Source organism: Protopterus annectens, chromosome 8.part0 (assembly GCF_019279795.1).
Source record: "Protopterus annectens isolate FY-2018-M chromosome 8.part0, PAN1.0, whole genome shotgun sequence".
NCBI lineage: Eukaryota > Metazoa > Chordata > Ceratodontiformes > Protopteridae > Protopterus > Protopterus annectens.
Window position 1 is genome coordinate 1,585,042,944 of NC_056741.1, and position 25,700 is coordinate 1,585,068,643.

The 25,700-nt window shown below is 39.5% G+C and overlaps 1 protein-coding gene across 1 annotated transcript in view; it reads right to left on the reverse strand.

Moving 5' to 3' along the window:
• LOC122809552 (interferon-inducible GTPase 5-like) overlaps positions 1-25,700 on the reverse strand; it is a 197,609-nt gene that overhangs the window by 124,646 nt on the left and 47,263 nt on the right. The window contains exon 2 of the mRNA XM_044081134.1: positions 2,975-3,670. Within this exon, the coding sequence (XP_043937069.1) occupies positions 2,975-3,666 (692 nt within the window). The 5' untranslated portion in view covers positions 3,667-3,670. The remainder of the gene's footprint in view (positions 1-2,974; positions 3,671-25,700) is intronic.

The window sequence follows — 25,700 nt, forward strand, 5'->3', positions numbered from 1 at the left end:
TCTGCTGGATATTAAATTTGCTTCCTAACTTCACTGGTTTGACTTTTTTTCCTTTTGGATTTTGCTATTTTTGCTGTTAACCACTGTTTGCTCGATCTTGTCTTTCTTTTTTCTGACTTGAGTGAATCCACAAAGATTAATGTGGTGGTCTGGGGAATTTGTACTTAGTGTTTTCCAGTCAATATTTACATCACCCAGGATGATTGTTTCATAGGCTATGTTATGTGAGATCCAGGATAGTATGTGTTCAAGGATAGGGATGTTTTTATCAGGTTGAATATAGATGAAAACAACAGCAATTTTTATGGGTATTCAAATGGCAATTTAATATTAATGGTTCATGAGGGTGAAAATTAGGGAGAGGGGTGGATAGGGGACATGGGTTCAGTTGTTCAGAATGGAGTATGGCTATGCCACCTCCTTTTTGAGATTCTATCCTGGTGATAGATATTATATCCGGGGGTAGGATTTCATTATTTGAGATATAGGGTTTTAGCCAGATTTCAGACATGGTTAAGATATGTGGAGAATTATAGGCAATCCATGTTTAGAGTTCTGTGGTTTTATTTAGTAGGCTTTGTATGTTTATAGCTAGAATGATTACGTTTTTGGGGGAAGAAGAGGAGAGGGTTGAAGGTAGGGCTGAGGAGGGTGAGGGGGTAGGGAAGCATGATGCTTGGTTAGGACTATGTAGCAATGTGGTGGGACTGGGATTAGGGTGTATGTCTCCGGTTAGCAGAAGAGTTCTGGCAAGTAGGGTATGCTTGGGAGAGTAGGGGCTAAAGATGTAATATTTTAGCTTGTTTCTTGGGGAGAGAGAAGAGGAGTAAGACAAGACTTTGGTTTTGAGGAGGTGTGTGCCTAGGAGAAGTTATATACAGAAGGAGAAATAGAACATGACTGGGCTCTGTTGTCCTTTTTGCATGCATGACTGTGTTGGTGATGTTTTTAAATAAGATAGATTAGTGTGATACGTAGTCAAGTAGGAAAGGAAAAGTAATATAGGTGTAGCTAGGAAGATGAGAAGCATTATTTGGAAGGAAGTGAATAAGGGGGGGAGGGCTACCAAGAAACACGAATAGTTAGAATAAAAGAAGAATAGATAGAGGGATAATTTTAAGGTGAAGCAAGAAATTACAGCATGGTATTAGAGTGCTGGTATGGTGGAGGATTATTTGAAGAGGAGAATACACTTCTGGGAGGAGAGTTAGGAAGGGAAGTAAGATGAGATATGTTATGTTTATCACACTTTAGTAGTGGGTATTGTCCTGGAAAAGAAGAATTTGGTGAAGCATGTTCTTTTGTAGATCTAGTAAATATCTAGGTAACTATAGGCATGTTAGTTTCTTCTGTGTGGCACACTGGTGGAGCTGCTGAATGTTAATTTTCTGGTTATTGCTAGGCAGCATGATTTCACTAAACAAACATCTCACCGGTTAATTTCAATGCAGTTCTGTGATAAGGTAGACGTGTAATTCTGTGGATGCGATGTGTATCTGAATTAACAATGCCTTGATGCTATGCTCAAAGGAAAGCTGAAGTATGAAGTATAAAGACTGGGTTCTTTATTGATGGAGTGGAATGAAACTTAAAGTTTGATGCAGATGGGTTCTCTGCTAGGATCAGTTCTGTTAGTGCATTTGTAATGCATGCTGCAATTGGTTTGGAAAATGTAATCTTATATGCTGAAAATAAAAGAGCTGGTGCAGGTGGGGGGTCAATATGAAGACACCTGCTGGACAGCTAGGTGTCAGGTGACGTTTGCTATAAAAAATTCAAGATTAAGCAGTTTAGATGAGCATCTCTGGGGTGGCTAATAGGCAGACAGAGGATGAAAATTATTTTTAAACCAGTCACAAATAAGCTGAATTATGTTATGCAATGTGAAAAGACAGTAAGAAAAGTCACTGAGATTTTGGAGTGACCAGAGATCAAGCTTGAGTCCCTGATGTTGAAGTTGTGAGGCTGAGATCTTACCACTAAAGCCACCATGTTGCCAATATGGGATATGATATTACTACATATGTTCTCAGCGCACAGGGATGCCCATATTATTTTAAGAACAATGCCATTAAAGAATGGAACAGTTGCTTTTGGAAAAAGATGCAAGAGAATTGGACATTATGTGCATTTGGGTTTTAATGTGCGGAATTAGGAGAATGCAGAGCATATTTTATCAGACTGGGTAAAATGTCAACAAGCACTAAAGCTACAAGGCATATTGGATGGGAAGAACGAAATATACACGCAGAAGATAAGACGCTGAGAAGTATGTTGAAAGCATACCCATGGGAAAAGGGGAAATTCTGAAGAAATTATTAAACACTTTGCCAGCCAAACAGATGATTAGAATGCTTTGTAAGGGACATATAGCCCATACTGACCAAGCGTGTTCTGACAGCAGAGATTAAAATGAATCTGTCATTCCTGCATTTCCTCTGTTTTATAATGTTGGTAGAGAGGTCAAAAGACTGTGAGCATACCTTCTAAATATTTCTCGATTTTTCTTCTACTCCTAGTGGAAATTTGTCTATACATGATTTTGCCATACCTACAAGACATTACCTGTATTTGTAACCAATTTTTTTGACTGGATGAATTTTAATTGATGTTAGGTTCAACAACCAGCACATGCACAGGTGCCAAGCATCCATTTCTTGGACTGTGTCACTCTAATCACGGAGCTGTATGCAAATTATACTTATGAATATTTAAAAGCATACTTATAGATGCCTTTCTTTGGCCAATGACTATTGCAGACTTTATGGGCAAAGGTTTTATTTAATAAAGCAGTTACAAGTACTTCCTGATGTCCAATGTTATTTAATAATTGTTATACATTAATATATTTTGTTAATGCGTTTTTCTTAGATATGTATCTGCTGTATGAGTCCAGTAATTTATCAGGCTCCTAAATTTTTTTCAGCTACTGCATCAGAAATTAAAAATATTATAATAAAACGAACAAATCTACCTCTCATGTCCCATAATATCTTTCTGTAGGCAGTCCTGTAACCAGAAAAAATCAAACTGTTGAAGTTCAAAACTAGAAACCAGGAACACTGGGACTTTGTTCAGTTTTGCTTTCCCTAGAATCTCTGTGTACTGGTCTCTCATAGTCTTTAATGTCTTCTTCCAGTTGAATTTGGATCTCTGGCGCCTTTTTGCTGTGTGAATGTCAATGTCGGCTTTAGTTCGAATTACGTAAACAGTCTTGCCTTTATAGTAAACAGCAGTTATGAGCTTCAGAAGACATTCATCAATATGGTCTGGGACTGCAATGAGGACAATGTTGTATTCATCCTTAATGTTGCTGAGGTACTGCTCAGGCTGCTGTGCTGTTTTTAGTCCAGGATGATCCCAGATCACCGTGTTAGGGGACCAACGATAGGGATACCTAACTGCCTCTGAAGTTGGGTCTGGGTTATAGAATTTGTCATCATTATCATCAACAGCAGCTTCTTGCTTCTTTTGACCTATTAAAGCCTTCACTAAAGTTGACACCCCAGATCCAGATTGACCGATCACAGCAATGCTAACTTTTGCTGCCTCTCTGGACAGAAGGAAGTACTCAATTTCGTTGACTTTGGAGTATTTCTTGGCTTCTTGATAGCATGCCTTCAGTTCTCTCAGCCTTGCTTCAGTGGCATCTGTTCTGTTCTCCATGTTTCTGTGAAAACAAAAGGAGAGATTTTACTCCTGGGTGCATTAATGAAGAAGACAGGTACTAAGCATCATAGCTGTACAAATACAATTTGCCACCAAGTGAAATACACAACACCCTGCATTATGTACACAATACAAGTCACTCACCATAAGCTTACTGGTAGGTGCTAGTTTTAGGCATTTTTTATGCTTTTTTTTTAATTTGGAAGCTTTATAACCTGAAAAGGCTTTGTTCATATTTTAATGTTTCAGACTATGGGTGCATTTGATCTGCAAAGTACAGTTAACAACTGAAGTATACCTTATAGCAAAGATTATTTCAAACTGCTTCTCTAGCCAGTCTGCTAAAAGTAGGATTATTCAAAAAAAGCAGCAACTGCAGTTATGATTACAGACAGCCCTTGAATTCTAGGCTATCTTGATTCCACCTCTGAGAGATGCAGTTACTTACTTACTTAGTTAGGAGGCCCACCCCCCACATCACTTGCCATTAGTAGATAGCACTATAACAGCATACCAGTATATGCTGAAGGGGGTTCAAAAAATCCCTGCTTAAGCCTTCCAGGCACCCACCTAGCAGACCATAGCCACCTAGAAACAGACCTGACATATGCACCTTCCATGTAACTCTACTGTGAATGACAAATAGTGCAAGCCCTCATCCCTAAAGTCACATAGGCCTGCAGAAAATAAAACTCCCTGGGTACTTATTTTTTTGCAGTCTGTTTGTGCTGTTTGCTTAGCATTAGCTTTATCTTCCCCGGTCAGTCATTCCATTTGTTCTGCATCACCTGGGTAAGGCTCAACTGGGAAGGACCATCATTCATTCAGGTATCAGGGATGGTTTGAGGGTTTTACTCATGCCCACAAATGTTTAGCTTGTGGACTGGTATGGGGAAGTGTACCAGGCTGACCATGGTGGATGTCCCTTATTTCTACAAGGGGTGGTTCCAGCAAGCACTCCAGACCCCTTTCCTTAAGCACAGAAGGTATTTTCCCAGTTTCTACTGTGGAAATTGCACTTCCCTATCTGTCCCCTGAGGGACCTCAATGTTTCTCTATCTCCCTGTCTAGCGTCTCTAGTGCCAGGGCCTCTAGTAAAACTCAGGTCAACTGGATGACAGTAAGGCACCATCCCTCTGTGCCATGGAGCCAGGCTGAAAAAATAGTTATTGGCAATTAAATTATTATCAGACACTCTGGCATTGCACCCTCTAGAGTGGATAAGAAGAGGGTGACAATAAGCTTTCTGCCTGGTGCTAGGAAAAGGGACATTATAATGGCTCTTCAGAACTGTTCATCACTCAAAATATTAATATGACCTTGAGTATGCCTATATGAAGGCGAATGGTTTTAGACACTTCACAGCAAGAAAGATGCAGAGAAAAACTTGAGCTCTTCACCTATGTCACTGAGGGAGGCAAGTGACTGGTACTGGGCAGTATTCTTCCCTCACTAAGAAAATAATTGGCTACCTAACTGCTGTCATTCCAAGAGGATCCACTGTGTGCCTTCCTGGGAGCAGATGGTCAATAGCCCCCCCCCCCCAGATTTGCTAGGGGTGGCCTGCATCTCTCATCTCATGGCTTTAGTTTCCCAAAGTGCCTTAGTGCCTTTTTAGGCAATGTTCAACTGGTGGACATACACACTTAGCAAATTATCATTCATACAATATCAGAGTAGCTCTGCTCAGTGCTAAAGCTTAAACAACAAAATACCTGTACTCCAGGCCTTTCTTACTCTTGAAAGCATAAACATTTGTATAGTGACTGGAACTTCATCGCAGAGCAGTGACAAAACTCCATTTTTGCCTGGGTAGAATCCTTAACATGCATTCAGATTCACAGGTAACTGTAAGGGCAGTTCCATAATGGGAACCTCATTGGATAACCATTTGATTTATCTGGACATGCTAAAGTGAGTCCCAAAACATGGAGACTGGATGACCAAAAAATGGACTTACATATACTAAGTCTGAGATATCCGTTTCTCAAAATATTCCCTTTTCTCCCAGTTATGGTGATCTCAGAATTGTTATATATAAATTTGGGGATATGTGGGGCTTGCTCCCTACATCAGGGGGTGCAGGAATGCGAGTCCACTGCAAAAAAGAAGTTTAAAGGAGAAGTGTGATGTTCAAGATTTGCTCTTCTCCTGTAGCTTATTTCATTTTTTTTTCTGCTTGTCAGAACTCGGTATTTTGAGTGCCAACATTTCAGTAGAGAGCCACCTCTTTGTCTTATGTCATACCATGCACACTCATTGTCCTATGTCATATCATGCACAATTCCAACATGGAAATTGTTGAGGTTCCTACAAGCAAACCAGTGCTTAATACTACTGAATACTTTTCAAAATGTTATTCCCATATGGAGAGATTTATTGAAGAGGCCTTTCCATTAACCATCAGTGCCTCTTATAAGCCTTGTAGTAAATTCAAAAGTAAACTTATTTGGTGTAATTCTCATATTAATAAAGTATAATATTAAAGAAGCTTCACACAATTTTTAAGAAATCTCAACTTCTCCAATGTAGAAAAGATCTTCAGTTGGTACACAAACCCTTAAATGTACTGTTAGGAAGTGCAAGGCCAGTTATAAACTTAAAGTCACCACCAATAGCAATGATAGCCATAAGCCCTTCTTCAGTTACTTCAGGAAACTTAGAAGTAATACCCAACTTTGCAGTGAGTTTACTTATAATGGGACTTCCAGGTTCCTGTTCTAATCCTAAAACCATTAACAGTAACCTGATGACCAAATTATGCATTGATTTCATACTCCATAACCATCCTGGTATCCTCTCTATTTCCTGTCATATGACCCCTCCCCAAATCACTCTATATCAAATTCTATTATCCCTCTCCAGAACCCAAAACACTACCTCCATTGGTCCCAATTATATTCCAAGCTGCTTCCCAATAAATGTTAAGTGCCACTGATAGTCAGGGCTTCATCCCTATATGTTACTGGGCTATGGCCCAGATGACCTAAATTCAGTTAACATGATGGTCATCTGAGAAGTTGGTATGGAAAATGGGCCTGGTCATTCTGGGAAGATGGAGTGCATGGAGGAGGATCTTTCTGCAGAGTCTAGATCACTCTTGCCCAGAAAGAGGAATGATATTGGAAGATTCACTGGTGTGGGATGTGTGGCTGGGTTGAGGAAGTGTGGCTACTTTTGGGTCTGTGGAAGGCACATCCTGACAGAGCATATCATGCTTGCCCCAGCTTATTGTACTCCACAGGTTATCAGCATGCATGTCTGGTACTAGGGCTGAGAAACTAGCATATCTAACAGTTCTAGATGATAGCAGTGCTCCATTCTTCTCCCCCTAATTGCTATATCCCAGTCTCAGCCAGAGTGATACTAGTCTGAATGCACATTTACAGTCCCTTTCCCTTCCATCTGGCATTATCAAGGGAAAGCACTGAAGATATAGGAGACTAGCTGAGGAGTTAACAATCAGCTGTGGTAGGAAATTAAAACAAAAAGAAACAATTGTTTTTCACCAATTAGTCCAGCCATACCTTAAATGTTACAACTTGTCTTCACACATTACATATGAGTCATTTACATCTTTGACCAAAACCAGTTATTGTTTACTGAACCTCATCAATTTCTTTAACAGGATCACTGCATTCCTAGCTGAGGGCCTGTCCATTTGTACTGCTTACCCTGATATTGACAAGGCCTTTCACACCATGCACCAAGCAGGCTTCATATATAAAATTTCCCAGCTCAGCATTAACTCATATGTTGCTTGTTGTTAATTATTTTATATTATTCTTAATTGCTATGTTGGTTTTATTGGTGCACTTATTTTATTCAAGTAAATAAAGTGTACTATTTGGTTTTGAAATTTTAATCTGATGAAGTCCTAAACACTATAGGATGAAAGCGATCGATAAAATTGTATTACTACTTGATTTCTGTGGTGTTTTCCTGAATGTGTGCACCATTGTCAGCCTAGTCACTTTCTTTGGGTTTGAATTGTGGCTTTGGTGACTAGTGCCTTGTTTTTTGGTCCATTCTAATTTGAATAATCCTTGAATACAGTACCTATTTTGGAATATACCTATCTGAGTTCCTAGACCAACATGAAACATCCCAAAGACTCTTAACAAAAAAGATCTTCCTGCTAGATAAAAAGCTTTTTTCCTCTACTTCATCTTGTATAGACTCCTGAGGGGTTACCTTTGCTTGACTTTTCATACAGTGAAAGATCCTGCTTTGTCCAACCTCTTTCAGCTTTATAAAATGAACAGTCATTATAGATAACTGTTCTAAAGACCTTAACCTTCACCTTAGGATTAATGGCACATGCTAATGTGACAGGTTCTTAACCCAGGATATACCTCACCTCTGGAATAGACTTCCTTTACACATAGGGCAGAGTCACTCCTTATCTACCCTGAAAAACAACCTAGTTGATTGAATAGAAACCATAAGTTTATGAACTTATGCTGGGAGTTTTCAGGAATGATTTCTTTAACCAGGGTCAACTATTATATTAATATTATTTATGTAGGTGATGTAGCTAAGCTTCCAGAGGGCTGTCTGGTTGTAATCTTTGTATTAACCTATGAACTTTGAAGTGTGTGTTTGTGTGTCTGTGTGTGGCTATATCTAGTTATAACTGTAGCTAGATTTATCTGTAGATATAAATAGATCCAGCTACCTAATACATATAATATTTCTATCGTGACTAAATCCTGAAAAAAAAAATCAAAACTCCTGAAACTGAAAGTTTCCAAAATCCTGAAAGAAAAAAAAAAAAAAAAAAAATCCTGCTAATACACACAAATAATAATAATACTAATAAAGAGACTACTACCTCCACCAACCCTAACCCCTACCTAACCCTACCACTAAGTCACTCCACCTGACTCCTAACACACACACCTCTAACTTACTTACCCCTTAAGCCCCCCACCCCAATATTTGTCACTATTGCACACAACATGCCCCTAGCCCTAACTAACTCTAACTCTAACACACCCTAAACATAAACAAAACGCACACTTACTGAGACAACCGATGACAACAACACACAGGGCTAACAAATAGAAAGCCACAATGGACCCAGTATGTCCATTTTGTGTTTTCATCAGGATTTTGATTTTCAGGCTTATAGTGTTTCAGGCTTCTGACAGGGAACCTTCTATACACACATAAAAATTATTAAAATAAACAGTTTTCAAAACTTCTTACATAAGATCTGTGTCACAGCTCACTTTGGATCTTGGATAAGCAAATAAGATTCACACTGGTATTACTTGTTTAAAGCACGATTTATTAAGTTAGAACGAGAGATGATCACCTTCTTCCTTGCCAGAGTCTCATGCTCTTACTCTGCCATGGTGTTTGCCAAGGCCTACATTGATTACTCTTTGAAGTGCAAACAATTTGTGAAGTGCTCTATGAAGAAGCAAAGAAACATGAGTGACACTTTTTTTAAGTTTGAGGGTTTCTGTAAGCTCAAAATACCAAAGTCAAATAGGTACATTCTCCCTCCTCATAGTTTGAATCAGTTACCATTGAAGCCTATGGCCTGATCTCTTTGGAGACTGCCACACTATCAGATACAGGCATGTCTCTGCAGACAATATTCACTGTGCTGTTACTCAACTCCAGAGGTCTTCCCTTGAGATTTGGAGTAAGTGTCCCAGTGCTCTTTGTTCAAGAGGGGCTAGCAGAGACCAAATAGAGGTATCACTTATCCACCTGTGACCTGTGGCCTATAAGGTGGCTACCCAGTACTTCTGAGGATCAAAATTGTAAAGTCAACATGGACACCTGCAGTCTTGTCACAGCTAAGGCTGAGTAGTACCTTATCCCACTCCATTACTCAAGCCACATCCCAAAACCCTTTCCAGCTGGTGCAGGATTTCATGTTTTTTTTTTAAATCAAAGCAGCCTGTGTTGGAAATTCCTACAGTGACAGGGGCTTCTTCAAAAAGGAGGATTTAATCTACCCCAAAGGAGGATTCAGACACCCCTGATTCAGTGGCAGATGAAATGGCATATAAAATAGATGTCTCCCCTCTCACACTTTGAATGAGTGACACCTGAGGACATCTTCTCCTCTGCTTTTCCAAAAGAAGATGTCTCATTTGGACACACCCTTCACAAAGTGAAGAAAGTCTCCAAACAGGAGGTCTTTATGGGCCTTCCTCAAACAAAGCTTGCTTCACCTCTAGTCTTAGCATCACTGAAAGATATATTCATCAAGTCATAAGTGGAGCCAGGTTCCCTTCTACCTGCCCCAAGGAAGCCTTTACAGCATCTAGGATGCCCCAAACTTTTATACAAGAATACTTTAGATGCTCCAGTTCTGGTGTCCTTGAATTTCTTCAAAGGAACTTTCTACATGAGTCCCATTCCCAAAGACATGGAAAGTAGGGTGTTCAACTACTTCAGGGGGAAAAAAGGCTTACACCTCTGCTACCATTGCCTTTGGGACCCTTAAATGCCAAATTCACAAGCTGAACTTTCAAGAGTCTTTAATAGCTTAGCTAAAGTCTAAGGCAGAGGAAGTTAAGGACGAGGACTTGAACAGTGAAAAGTGACTATGATGCACCAGATACATCATGACCTTAGTACACAGGCAGCCAAGCACTCAGTGAAATGCAATAATGATGCACCAGATACATCATGCCGTTAGTACACAGGCTGCCAAGCATCCTGTGAAATGCAACTATGATGCACTGGACGCATCATGCAAGGCAGCAGCTACTGGGAGAATGATTTGAAGACATGCCTGGATGAGATCCCAGCCCCAGCAAGACCATGTGATGGAAGAGCTCCTAAATGCATCACTAAACAAAAATTTCCTTTTCTGAACTTCAGCTGAAAATATATTTAAAAGACTGAGGGAGAAAGGGAAAAACACATAGTCTGTAAAATAGCTTTTTCATTTCCAACCTCTAAAATGTAGCAGAAACTACATTTTCAAAGACTGACCTCTTTACTCTAAGCAAGAAAATGGTAAATGTCATGAAGGTAAAGAGACATGCTACATAAAAGAAAAAAAGGCAAGCAGAGGAATGAGATATGCCTTTGGACCTTCAGGATCATCACACTTAGAGTGAATAGCTGTGACTCAGTGAAGTTCATACCTCTCCCTAAAAGCTCTACTTAACCCTCCAGCCTGATCTCCCCTTCTTCAATGATATGTCCTCTCATAAGATTAGGGAGCATTTTGGGACTGTTAGTGAAGCAGAATGCTAACATCCAGGACTAGGGAGTCATCAGCATTTTGAAAGAGGGGCACAATCCTCAGTTCCTAAACAGAACCAAATTCTCAGGAATTCCTCCAGTCTCTGAAAAATAGGTTCACCTGGTCCCAATACTTGTACAGGACTTCTTAGCTCAAGGTTCTGTGGAGAAAGTACCAAAGAGGGAGGGGGGGGGGGGTTGAGAGAGAGAGCGAGTTTTATTTCAGACTTCTTCTAGTGTCAAGAAAAAAGGCACTTGGAGAAAAATTTTAGACCTCTCACGATGAAAATAAAACTGATAAAAATACTAGAGTTTTAAAAGCTTACACCACACTGCTTTCTAGCTTTTCTTTTCCCTCAGGCCCTTCCACTCCCCTTGCATCTAAATGGTGTCTACTTCCACATTCCCGTTGAAATGTTAAACAGATGGTTCCTAAGATTTAGGGTAGGAGAGCTCATTACCAGTTCACCTCATTGTACTTTAGCTTGCTACTGCATCTAGAATATTTACAAAGTGCCTGGTTCCAGAACTGCTTATTGTTAGGGCAAAGGACAATGATATCTACTCCTCCACAGACAACTTCCTGATTTAGGCAGCCTTACCCTAGTGTATTCCAAAAACCCAAGATTATCTCATTCTCGCTGTCTCTTTCTAAACCTGCTAATGTCCTGTCTGGCCCTGAAAAAGCACGTTTAAGTTCTTGGGGGTCTTATTAGATACAATAACAGAGGGTCTTTCTTTTCCAGAACAATCACTCTCTCAATACAGCCACAGTCTCACAACAGAACACAATCACAGCAAGGAAATTCTTGAGAGTTCTGAGGTGCATGGCTTCTTGTATACTAATGGTCCCTCTAGAAAGACTGCATATGAGGAAGCAACAATGGTCTCTCAGGAAAAGAAGATGTCAGCGCACCCAATGTCTGGAGTATTTAATTCCCAACATACCTTGAATAAGGAAAGAGCTCTGATGGTGGATAAACTAGGTGCACATCAGCTCTGAGGAGCCCTTCAAATCGACGCAGGAGACTCAGACTTTCACCTGAGATTTTTCCAACACAACTGGAGGGAGTGCATGTCGGAGACAAACATTTTCACTATGCTGTACATCAACAGGTTAAAAGCTACCCATTTCTATCTATAATGTGAGCTTAAAATGAAAACTTAGGTGACAGCTTTGGAATTAAGCCCAACCTTCATGGTCAAATATATCCGATCTTAGAAAAATGCCTTAGAAACAAGCCAGCAGGATGCAGTTGGATACACAAGAATAGATATTAAACAGGAATGTGTTCTCGGACTTGACACACAGGTAAGGTCTGCTAGAGGAAGACTCTTTTGCCTCTCCTAATAGAAAACTGAAGAAAATGGTCACTGCTGCAGGCAAACCTGAGGACTTTAAGGCTGATAGATTGGATTTGACACTCATCCGATCTGGGCACATGTTTTCAGAGGATGTGGGAGATTAGCAAACTAAACACAAGGAAATCCTGCCAAGGAAAATGGAAGACATTCTCCCGCTGGTGCCTTGCTAGAGTCTAGTACTCAAATTTGGCACACTTCCCTGGTTCTCACCTATCCGTCAAACCTTTACAGAATAGGCCTGTCAAAGATTCAAAGAAAGATTCAAGATTCAAAGAAAACTTTATTGTCATTTAGGAAACACAAGTGCAAACTAAACATAATTTCAGGTATCAACTTGTCATCAGAGTACAGATGCAAATTAAGTATAAAAATGAATAAGACATGACGCATACACAACTATTCTAATGACGGACACTCCTTATAACCTGTTTCAATCAGGTTAAACTACCCACATATATAAACCTAAACATATGAACAAACAGTACTGTACATATAAAAAGAAAAGGAAAGGCAGCTCACTAACATTGCACATGAGAAATTATTGCAATTGCACTTTTAAGAATTATATTGCACTTCTGTAAGAATATATTAACTATAGTGAATTAAATAATTTATCACTTTCAGTGAAATATTACTAGTGAAATCACATTTGGAGGTAGGAGATGTCCAAGCTGATGTCAGAGTTTATGAGCCTTATTACTGTCGGACTGAAGCTGTTCAAGAGTGTGGAGGTCCTACAGCGGAAGCTGCGGTATCTCTTGCTAGATGAAAGTCTAGCAAACTAGCCAAATGCTGGATGTGATGTCTCTCTAACTATTTTGTATGCTCTCTTTATGCTTCTTGTTATAAAATGTTCTTGCACGGTGGTAAGATTTGTGCCCATTATCTTCTCCGTGGTCCTCACCACTCTTTGAAGCTTCTTCCTCTCTGCGGTAATACTGATTCCATACCACACAGTAAAGTTACAGGTGAGAATACTTTCTATAGCTGCTTTATAGAAAGTGGATAGAGCATCCAGAGGAAGCTTTGCTCTTTTGAACCTTCTGTGGGAATAAAGGAGTTGGTGAGCTGTATTAACTACCTGGCCTGTGTTCACAGACCAAGAGAGGTCTTCTGAGATGTGCACCCCCAGGAACTTTGTAGACTGAACTTTCTCTATCACCTCACCATTGATCTCAAATGGCAAGTGAGTGGATGGCCCTTTTCTGAAGTCAATGATAATTTCTTTAGTTTTGTTGACATTTAGATCCTAGTTGTTATTTTTGTACCATTTGATCAGAGAACTGACTTCTTTACTGTATTCCCTCTAATCATCATCCTTATGAGACCCACTACAGTGGTATCATCTGCAAATTTGATTATATGGTTATTGGGAAATTACGCAGAGCAGTCGTGGGTAAGGATGCTGAATAGTAGAGGACTAAGTGCACACTATTGAGGTACACCAGGGTTGAGTGTAATGATACCTGATGTGTTGTTACCAGCACATCTTCTGTGGTCTTCCAATCAAAAATCAAGAAGTCTTTTTTTTTGTCTTATGCCTCTCTGAAGGTAGAAGCATCAGCTATTTCAGCTTGACTGGCAGTGTATCTCCCTATCTTCCCATTTGTTAATTAAGCAATTATTGAAGGGCAGATCATGCTTAGTCCAGCTAAAAGGACACTTCTCCACCGCTGGACCTCAGCTGTGTCACAGAAAAACCTTTGAACAAGCTGCTTCCATACACTTCAGATACCTCTACTGAAAGGCTTCCTTTTTGGTGGCTGTTACAGAGAATTTCAGAATTACAAGCTGTAATATGCAAAGAACCATTTTTGAATTCTCACAGTAACTGAGTCACGCTGTGAACTACTTTTGCCTTTGCATCTAAGGTATTAATGTAATTGTCCCTAGAATATGCCGTTTTCTTCCTTGTCTTTCTTCTCTCTGTAGCTCTGGGAAACTGAAAAAATATATTCCTTGGATGTACATAGGCAACTGAGATTGAATTTGGACAGGAAGAAGCATATGGGGAAAATCATTCCAACTTTTTGTCTGATGTGCAAGGAGTGGGGGAATCTACAAACAAACTGACACTATTAAAATGGCATACCCATTGTATCTATTTGTGCTATTTCTTTGATGACAAAGCTGTTCATGGTACACAGAGGCCCATTCCACTAGATCCTCTTCAGGTGATAAAATACTCAATCCATTGTGGAAATCGCTACCTGGTCATCAGACCATGCCTTCTCCAAACACTGTGACATAGGTTTTGCATCTGGTGCCCTGGCAGGGTTTTCCAAAGCCATCCTTCAGGGTCTGCTCTGTTTACAGTCTTCTCAGGACTAGTCTCCCACTAGTCCTTGAGCTTTGGGAGTCTTCCCAGATGTCATGACAGCATCAGTGAATATTACAATGACTACAGTACGGGTAAGTTAGGTAATTAACATAATTGTAAATGTTCAAGTATATTTACTGTTGTAATTTTAATCCCCTCTTTTTTCTTTCGACATGATGGAGTTGAGGTGAGTATTTGCCTTTCTGTCACCTTCCATTTCTGTTCCTTGTACCTTGAATTTCTGAGTCCTTTATTTTCCTTGCAAATGGTTCTAAATATAATGCAAATAACGAAGGGGAAAGAAGACACCCCTTCCTGGTTCCCCTGTTCAAACAGAATTTATCAAAGAAGAACTGCTCCCACTTTAATTTTCACCTCCAGTCCTTTATGTATCCTGCTAATTAACCTCAAATACTTCCATTGCCCTATTTAGAAAATCCCAGCTTACAACTTTAAATGCTGTTTCTGCATTGACTCGCCAGCAACAGTAGTAGATTCTTGCATTCTGCTTCCCTCTCGATCATCATTGTTTTATTAATGTTGTCAAATGTTTCTCTCTCCTCCACAAAACCACATTGATCCATATCTATCAATTTTAACATCACCTTTGACATTATTTTAACAATTATGGACATACACACTTTATAATCATGGTTTGGCATCAAAATGGGTCTATATGAAGTTGGATCTGATGGGTCTTTACCATCTTTAGGTATTACGGCCACCACAGCTTTCTTCCAGGATGTTAGTGTTTCTCCTCCTTTTGGAATACTGTTATACAAAGCCTTCCAGATCTTTACCACTTTCTTCCTTCCTAGCTTTCAAACTTCCAAAGAATACCATTTATTCCTGGAGACGTTCCTGTGGATTGGTTATACATCACCATTTTTTATCTCATCTCCTCCTATCCTAACTTAATAATTGAGCCTCATCTACCACTAACATTGTCATATTTAATTATTCTATAAATATTTCAGTTTGTACTTTTTCTTGATTTCCTCATTTCTTTGCTTTGTACAGATTTTCATAAATGTTTTAAAATATTTCAAATACCTCTACAGGATCTCTGATTATTTTCCTTGTTATAGGCTCCCTAAGCTTGGTAACAACCCTTTCTACTTTCTGTTGCCTAAGCCGTTGTACTAAAAGCTTTTATGCTCTGGAGTTATTATTAAAAAACAGTTATTTAACAGCATTCTCCAAACTCATGCATATTATCCAGGTAGTCCCTTATTTTCTCTTTAGTAATCTGTAGTTGCATCTCTTCTTGTTCTGTGAGATTTCTCCTATTTGCGATAATTATAACCTTTGTCAATCCCTCTGAATAATTCTTGTTACTTCCTGCTGCGGTAGCGTTATCGCCTCATAGCAAGACGTTGTCCCGTTCGATTCTCAGCTAGAGCGTCTTCTGTGTGGAGGCATACATGAATGGGGCGTGCCTTCGTTGAAGGTTGTGTGTCAGGGCTGGTAACCCGGTACGTAAAAATCCACTACCAATCATTAACGGACCGGAGTTCCGCTGTGGCGACCCCTAACCGGGAAAAGCCGAAAGACACAAACAAACTTCCATATCTCTTTTTGTTTCATTTCAACCCGATTTTTAAACTCCAGTTTTATTTATCCCACTCCCTAGCTATGTTTTCTGAAGAACAATTTCTGTCTTCCTTAACAATTTCTGTATAATAACTACTACCAGTTCCTTTAGTTCTGGTCTGTTTAACAGATAGGTGGGGAAGCACCAGTGTCTCATTTTTTATTTCATTATATTATTTGATCTGAAATAGTTATTGGATGTGTATCAAAACTTTCAATTAAGTGAACATGTTTCTGTGAAATATAATTTCTGTCTAGCCTAGCCCAGTTTTTGTATCTTGGAGAATAACATATAAGTTCACTCCGAACTCCTACTACTAAATTCACATCTTCCATACCAAATACTTTCATAAATTTCTTCAAACGTCTACCCTCTTTGTTATATTTTCTCTTCAATGCCCCCAGATACAGCTTCACCTTTGCAAATCAAATTCCAGTCCCCACCTATAAGTAATATTCCCTGCTAAAAGTTGATTATTAAAAAAGTCTTTTGGCTTTTCCCGGTTAGGGGTTGCCACAGCGGAACTCTGGTCTGCCAATGATTGGCAGTGGATTTTTACAGTGCTGAGTTGCCAGCCCGACGCCCAACCTTTAAAGAAGGCATGCCCATTCACGCACGCACCTACCTGCATGTCTTTAACATCACTCGACCACGGACAGGACATGCAGACAGTGCTCCAGCTGAGAATTGAGCGGGAGAACCTCTTGCTGTGAGGTGACAACGCTAACCGCTGCACCACTGCATCCTACTAAAAGTTGATTATTACTATCAAAATTTTCTTAAGCACCATTGTAGCAGTTTTAGGTCAAATATAAATACATGCCAGCATAATCCTTCTCCCCTGCCACTTACATCTTAGTGTATGAGATGGAAGGATCTGTCTGAGGGTAGAGTTTTGGAAGTAGGGCTAGCCATCAGGCTACCAGGAGGTAGGAATCCTAGCTGTCATGACTAAACTAGTAAATATGTACAAACATCTGCAGCTATTCTAAATTCCTAACACAACTGTACTTTATCAATTAATTTACCTTAAAATACCTTGCTGAGGTGGTGATATGAGAAAATATGCAAGTACCTGTTTCATATGAGTCAGATTACAGGTCTTTAAAAAAGAAACAGAACCCTCACTGTGAATTCTGTTGACATACACACACACACACACACACACACACACACACACACACACACACACACAAACACATGCACAAACACATGCATTTATGCATGTGTATGTGTGTGTGGGATCCATACAGATGCTCGACTGCATCTTTCACTGAATCCCAATTTGGTAAGCATACTTGCGCGAAAGTGCTGTTCACCGAAGCAGCACTTTTGCATAAGTATGCTTGTTGTTTTGGTTGTACTACGGTGCGGAAAGGGAAAATTCCCTTTTCCCCACTGTAGTACTACCTCGGAGTGAGAATATTAAAGAAGGGGGGTGTGGGGGGCACAGCCCCCACATCGGGGGTGAAGGGGGTCTTGCCCCCCTGCATTCATGTAGATTTTGTGGGTTTTTTAACATACTTTAATGAAAGCACTTTTTCGATGAAAGCGCTTTCGGTAAAGTGTGTTCAGTGGTAATGGATTTGGGCTTTTGACCTTTCGTTCAAAATTGCTAGATCCATGTGTGTGTATCCATTACATAATGTCAAACCGTCTCAATGCCAGCCTTTTTGGCTGCACAAATGGTGGATTGCATATTTGTATGATGGCAGTATTTTGTTTGGGTGGATTATATAGGCCACTGTGTACACTTTGGAGCTTGTTGGATTAAGCAGAGTGCATTTAGTACTCATTATCATTGCTGGGGGGTGTGGAGGGTTGCCCCTGAGTTTGTTGTAGCTTTGGCTTGATATGTCATTTTTCTGGTATTTTATCTAGTTGTGATTTTTCACTGTTAAGTTTTTCTTATTGATGCCACCTTCCACTATCTATATGTATATCAGTCTATCAGGGCGCAATTCATGTCATCTGATTATCTTCTTATCTAATCACAGGGTTGCTCTGCTTTAGTTGTACATGTTAATCTTAACCCTGTCCCTGCCCCTAACAGTGTCTTGCATCTAAATTTTGTTTCTTTCGGCTTTTCCCGGTTAGGGGTCACCACAGCGGAACTTCAGTCCGCTAATGATTGGCAGTAGAGTTTTACATGCTGGCTTGCCAGGCCTAACACACAACCTTCAATGAAGGAACGCCCATTCATGCATGTTGCCACACAGAAGACGCTCTAACTGAGAATCGAATGGGCAACGTCTAACTGTGAGGCGACAATGCTACCGCAGCACCACCACTGCAGTATTGTATCCTGCATCTAAAAAAAAACACTCCCCATAACACCACCCCTACACAAGACAGCTGGGACACTCACCACACAAACACACTTAATATATACCCTTACCTTACCCTAACCCTAACCCTAAACACTCACGATCACACTCATGTAGTCTATCCTGCATCCAGAGTTGTTATTCGAGTGGCAACAGTTAAACATTGAGGTAAGCCTCAATTACATGAGGTTGATGAATAGATTTTTTACTCCGTTAGAGGAAGCGTTGAGGCTGGATATCCAACAACAGCGAACTGCCATCTACGCTAAGTATCCAGCCTCCGCTGTAGACAACACTTGCCACATTTTACTGGACAATGTAGTACAATATGAAAAAAGATTATTGAACCAGAAAAGGGCCAAACTTCAGAGGGATATTAAAGATTTTAAAATGGGACATATTTTTACTTGGCCTAGGGGCAATGGCAATAATAATGGCCATACATTATCTATTAATAATGGGAATCATCCCAATAGACTGAATGATGTTGTACAATCTGTGGTTTTTAACGATGTTCAGATTGTTATAGGCTCTAATGTTGATAAGAATATCAATGTTAATGGTCAGAATGTTTTAACTGCTGATATTGTACCACCTTCGAATGGGACCCATATAGCCAATACACAATTGGTCACTGGTAATGATAGGGTGGGAACAGAATGTCTATCTGCACCCAATTCCGAACCAGTGGTTAGGAGGAAAGTTATCCATACTCAAGCTTCCATCAGTAATAAGAGAGTCAGTGCTGACAATACTGATAACGTGAATGTTGGCACTGGGTTAGAGATAACTTCCAACCCGGTGTTTGATATCAGACACCCTTTCCATATCAGATCCATGTCAAGGGAAGGAAGATCACGCTCCATGAGCAGGGGGAGGCAGAAAAGGACGCTATCTCCCGAATGGCCTCCCAACAGGAGCATCAAGAAAATGTGGGAAGTGAAAAGGACGACATAGTTTTTAATTTGTCCACTTATTGCCTGAGTCAAGATGAAATACAAGTTTTGTCTAGAGGTTTATCTTTTATCCCTACAACATTTAGTAGGTTCGAAGAGACTTTAAGAGATTTCAAGCTATTTATTCGTAGTTTGTCATTAAGGATTGAATTTAAGGACAACATTACTGTACCTTGTCCCTCCCACAGGAAACCTAGCACTTACATACCTCAGACACATCCTCTAGTGGCAGCCTATAGTAAGCTTGTTGAAGATGACTTATATCGAATGAGGGGACAAAAAGAACATCATATGAAGGGCAAACAGAACCTTAATTTTAAACAGCGGATGGCGTTACATAACCTACATTATAATCAAGATATTACAATTAGACCCGCCGACAAGGGTGGAGGTGTGGTCATTTTAGACACCCCCAGATATCAAGAAGATATGGCTGTAATGTTAAGTGATAGAAAATTCTATGAACCCATTTCATTAGAGGTAGTGAGTTTCATGGTTAATGGGATTGACTCTATGTTAAGTGATCTGCTTAGGAATGAGGTTATAGATTTTGAACTATTTAATTTTTTGCGGGTTCAACATCCATTAATACCTACTATACAGGGCCTCCCCAAGATCCACAAAGATAGGACTCATCCACCATTGAGACCGATTGTTGTGGGGAGGGGTTGGTCCACTGAGCCATTATCCATCTATGTAGAAAGTAAACTGAGACCAGTTGTGGATGCTAATATATACATCTTGAGGGATAGTAAACAATTTTTACTGGATTTACATCATTTCACCACTACCAATACCCCTGTGGAGATTTATATGTTCATAACTATGGATGTTCAATCCCTCTTTACCATGATTCCTAATACAGAGGGTATTGATATGGTAGGTAGCTACCTTAGAAGATCATCAGGGTATTCTAACACTGAGATAGATCTCCTTCTGACATTTTTAGAAGTCATCCTAGAATCGAACATTTTTTTGTTTCACAGACCAGGTTTTTCTTCAGCGGAATGGCGTAGCTATGGGCACATCTTGTGCCAATAGCTACGCCAACCTGGTTATGGCTGAATGGGAAGTTAGTTATCTGTTTAATAATGATCTTTACATCAGGTATGTCCTGTTCTATAGACGTTTTGTGACCTGTTCCTTTTATGGACAGGTACATCAGCTGAACTGAATATCTTCATGAATGAGATTAATACTGCCACTGATTTCCTTCGTTTTACAGTTGATTACTCTGAAGTTAAAATTCCGTTTTTAGATATTTTTGTGGAAAGATTGGCCAATGGGATGATTAATACAGGAGTGTATCGGAAACCCTGTCATAGGAATACCTTGCTACATCGCTACAGCATGCACCCTGGCTATGTGTATCAGAACATAGTTCGGGGACAAGCCTTGCGTGTTTCGAGGTATACTCCATCTGACCTTGAGTGCAATATAGGACTAGAGGAACTTGAAGATAGGTTGAGGGCACGTTGTTATAGCTTGTCTGATCTTAGCATTGGAATGACTGACATTATTGGTTCGAGAACCAATATAGCTGCACCATATTTTTCTTCAGCCGGTTTTGTCAACTTTTCTACTGGTGATATTGACTCCACTAATGTGGTTAATACTAATGATGGGACCAACAGAATCAGTGATATGCCTGTTTTTCCTTTATATTATACAAAAGATATTGGGTCTATAAAGGATGTTATAACAACACATTGGCATATTTTATTAGTTGACCCCATGGTTAGAGAAGCAATTGGTGAAAGACCAAGGTTCACATACAAGATGAACCTTAACAGGTTATTGTGCTATCCCAAGCACACATATCTGGATGGTTATACAGGCCCATCATGTACCACATCATGTAATAACTGCAATTTTTGCCCTTACATTGATATAGATCCCATGTTTATACATCCAACAAGCTTAGGTAATTTTTCCTTCCGAGCCCATGGGAATTGTATGTCCACGGACGTTGTTTATATGGCTTCCTGTATAGGTTGTTCTGCATTCTATATTGGAAAAACCAATAGAAGTCTTAGAGATAGAATGCGTGAACACATTTATCACATTAGGATAGGTAGTGTCCATAATGCCCTAGCGAAACATGTCCTTGATAGAGGTAATGGACATTCTTTCAGGTTTAAAATAGTTGAGATGGTGTATAGAACCATTAGAGGTGGGGATATCAAAACCTATACTGAAGCCAGGGAAACAAATTGGATCATGAAGCTCAGATCTGATATGCCACCTGGACTCAATGGGAAGGTCCCGATACAACCATTCCTGAGAATGAGGAAGTTAAGACATTAATTAATTTTAGATTGTATAGTTAGATATATTTATAGGGTTGGAGGGCCTTTTACTTGTGCATGTGAACTTTTACACATGTATATGTTACATATATATCTAACCCTCAGTTCTTTATATGCATTGTTTTATTATTTTTTCTTATTTTGTGTTTATATACTAGATTTTATAGTGTACAGAGCTTATATATATTGATTCATCATAAGTATATTTTAATATTGTATTTTACTGTTTTTATGAACTATCAAATGACTATTTGGTTCATTCTTTGAAGTAAATGTTATGTGTATGTGTGTTACTTTAAGAAGAGTTTATGTAATTCCCGCCAAGTAGAGTATTTAAATCCTTGTAAAAAATTTTTTGTTTTAAGGTCTGAGGAAGCTATTTAGTGAAAGCGCTAACCTGTTATTGCAATAAACTCACATTTTTTATCAGATTTGACTTCGCTTACTTCGAGTTCAGAGAGTTTTGGAGACATTTGGTTTATGGGACTTTGTGTTGCTGTGATTTACCTCTTCATTGTTTTGCTCTTGTGCAATTACTTTTTATTTCATTAAGAGAATTTTTACAACAGGTATTTTGTAATATTTGACAAACACAAGGCAGGATGTTTGCCAGGTAGAAATTTTAACAGTTCACAGACAGCAACATTTGATGCATCTCAAATGGCTGTTAATGCTAGGAGCATTAATAATAACATTTTTTATTGGAAAATTTGCTACAGTCCCACAAGAGTGAGGTTGTTGTTATTTGTGAAACATGGTTAAAGAACAATGACTGGAAACCATTTCTATCAGGGTATAAATGTTTTTACTGTAACAGACATTCTAACAAAAATCAGGTGGATGTGTTATGATAGGGATTAAAGATAGTTATTAGACCTGTGATTATTACATGTTCAGTGATAACACCAATGCTATAGACTGTGTAACTATGACAATAAAGACAACTCTGGAACATATAACAGTTGTTGGATCCGGGAAATTATAGACCCATCGACCTAGCTAGCTTGATCTGCAAGGCCATGGAACAGATTATCATGGACCTCATTAACAAGGGCATTGGCAAACTCCAAACACTCGATACCACACAGTTTGGCTTTGTCAAGGGGAGGTCTTCTCTGTTAAATTTGGTTGACTTTTTTGAGGCAGTCACCAAAGCCATGGATGAGTGGAAGACAGTGCACACTGCCTAACTTGACCTGGCCAAAGCCTTCGACAATATTCCCCACTCAGGCATAACAGAGAAGCTCTCTCAGCTAGGCATCAATCCATATGTTACCAGATGGGTAGCTAAATGGCTCACTGATAGAACCCACCTAGTCAAAATAGGAGAAGTCACCTCAAGCAGTAGATCTATACCGAGTGATGTACCCCAGGGTTTGGTCATGGGGCCTCTGTTATTTGGGATATACTTTTCTGAGGTGCAGGCCAAAACCAACGGGCTATGCCTGACAAAGCTTGCAGATGACTGCAAGCTGGGAGATGTCATCAATTCCTCTAGTGACGTGGACATTCTCCAAGAGGGTCTCACCCAAACAAATGACTGGTGCCAGAAACATGGCCTCAAGCTGAATACAAAAAATGCATCATCATTCCCTTTGGGGACAGTGATGTCTCGACAAATTATCACATTAATAACAACATCCTAAGCACACAGTCAGTCGTGAGGGATTTGGGCACCCAGATTGATAGCAACCTGACTTTTGACCACCATGTTGCTTCCATTGTACGGAAAGCTTTCTACATGGCCCACCTCATAAGTAAGGGTATCTCATCCAAGGACAAGGAGGTCATAACATTCCTATATTCTTCCCTTATAAGGCCCATTATTGAGTACAATGCCCCATTTTGGCATGTACCTCGCAAAGCACATGCAGCAGCTGGCGAGACCACAGAACTTCCTTACCAGGAGAATTCAGGGCCTCAAAAATCTAGCATACACAGATAGGCTAAAAGCCCTATCCCTCTACTCTGTTTCAAACAGACTCCCCAGATGTGTCATCTGTCTGGCATACAAGGCAATCTCAGACCCCGCCTTGATGGGACTGCTGCATATCCGCAGGTCAAGCTCCACTCGAGTAACCCACACATGCAGCCTCAACCTGGTCTGTGACATCAATAGGACTTGTTGGTGGGACAGATTTGTGTCCCAGAGCCTCCCCCATCTATGGAATAGACTCCCTCTCCACGTCAAGCAGAGCACCTCTTTACCCCTTTTTAAGCGTAACCTGGATAACTGGATGGGAAATAGAAAATACATCCCTGGGATTCCACCTGTGTCCCTGCTAGACAGGGGCATCGGGTACTGATTTGTCTATGCATGGGCTACACTCTTGGCTAGGTTTATAAGAGCCTCAGGCTCAAGGCCAATAGCCTAGTAACTTCCTATGATCCTATGATCCTACGAGTGTATAGACCACCAAAGTCAGTTGCAGATGACCTAGAGGAATTCATATATTTCTTGCATGAAACACAGGAGGGAAGAACAATATTAGCTGCAGACATAAATTTATCAGAAACAACCTGGAATAATGTTGATTCAACAATGTTAGTAAGGAAATTATTCTCAATCTATATTCAGGAACAACAATTGCTTAAGACTGTAAAAAAACTACCAGGGGATGGAACATACTAGACATTGTTTGTGTTCCTAAAGAAATTACTGTTACTTCAAGTCACGTTTAACCACTGTTTATTTGCAGTTATCATGGGGATATAAAGGTTAATTTGTTGCCAGATAATTCTGACAAACTGAAATCTAAACCATTGCACAGAAGGTTAATTACAGATTATATGGAAGCAAAACAGTCACTATGTAAAACTAACTGGAGTGAGGTGTTCAGTGGAAAAACTGCAGATAGAATGTGGAAAGTTTTGAAAGTGAAATTGTTTGAGTGCAGAAAATAAAAAAAAAATGTTTAGCATCAGGATCTAGGCATAAAACATCAGGGGGATATATTTCCATAATAAGATATCTGATTAAGGTGAGAGACAAAAAATATAAGAAATGGAAGAGAGGTCGAACTACAACTTTGAAAACTGAAATAAACAAGCTAGACAAACAGATTAAGCATAGTGTGAGACAAGATCAAGAAAAAAAATGAAGAAAATTTATATAAAGATACTGAGCATAATAGGATGTGGAAGGAGTAAAGACATACAAATTGATAAACTGTGTGCAGATTCTAAAATTTATTCTCAGACACATCAGATTATAGATATGCTTACAAAATCTTATCCAAAACAGTTTGTCTCTGCAAAAGGGGTGATAAGTTGTCCTAATGACATCCAGGTAACCCCAGATACTGGAATCAAATTAGATTATATTGAAAAAGAACTGCTCAAACTGGATCTGAACAAAGCACAGGGAGGAGGTGGAATTACTAACAATAACCTGAGAACACTTCAGCAAGAACTTACATTACGATTGTATCTATTATTCACTAGGTCATATAAATATAGGGAGATTCCTCATGACTGGAGACATGCACTTATTAAACCTGTCTTTAACAGAAAGGGGAGTGGGACAAACCCAGAGTCATTTAGACCCTTAAGTCTACTTTCATGTTGTGGAAAAATAATGGAGAAGGTAATATTGGATAAGTTATTGTCAGAATTGGATAGGTTGGGACTTGAAACCATATATTAGCATGCATATGTTGAAAACAGTTCTATTACCACCTGTAACATGATGTTCTATAACAATATAATAACAGCTATGAATGAAAAATTGTGCTGTGATGTATTTTATATAGATTTAACTTCAGAATTTGACAGGGTCATACATAAAATACTGATGAATTAATTAGTATAACTAGGTATTGATGTACTCTTGATAAGATGGATAGCTGCATGGCTTACAAATAGGACGTGGCAAGTATCATACAGCAACTAGACAGGTGAAATTCTTGGTTACAGTCATGGTTTCCCACAGGGCTCTGTCCT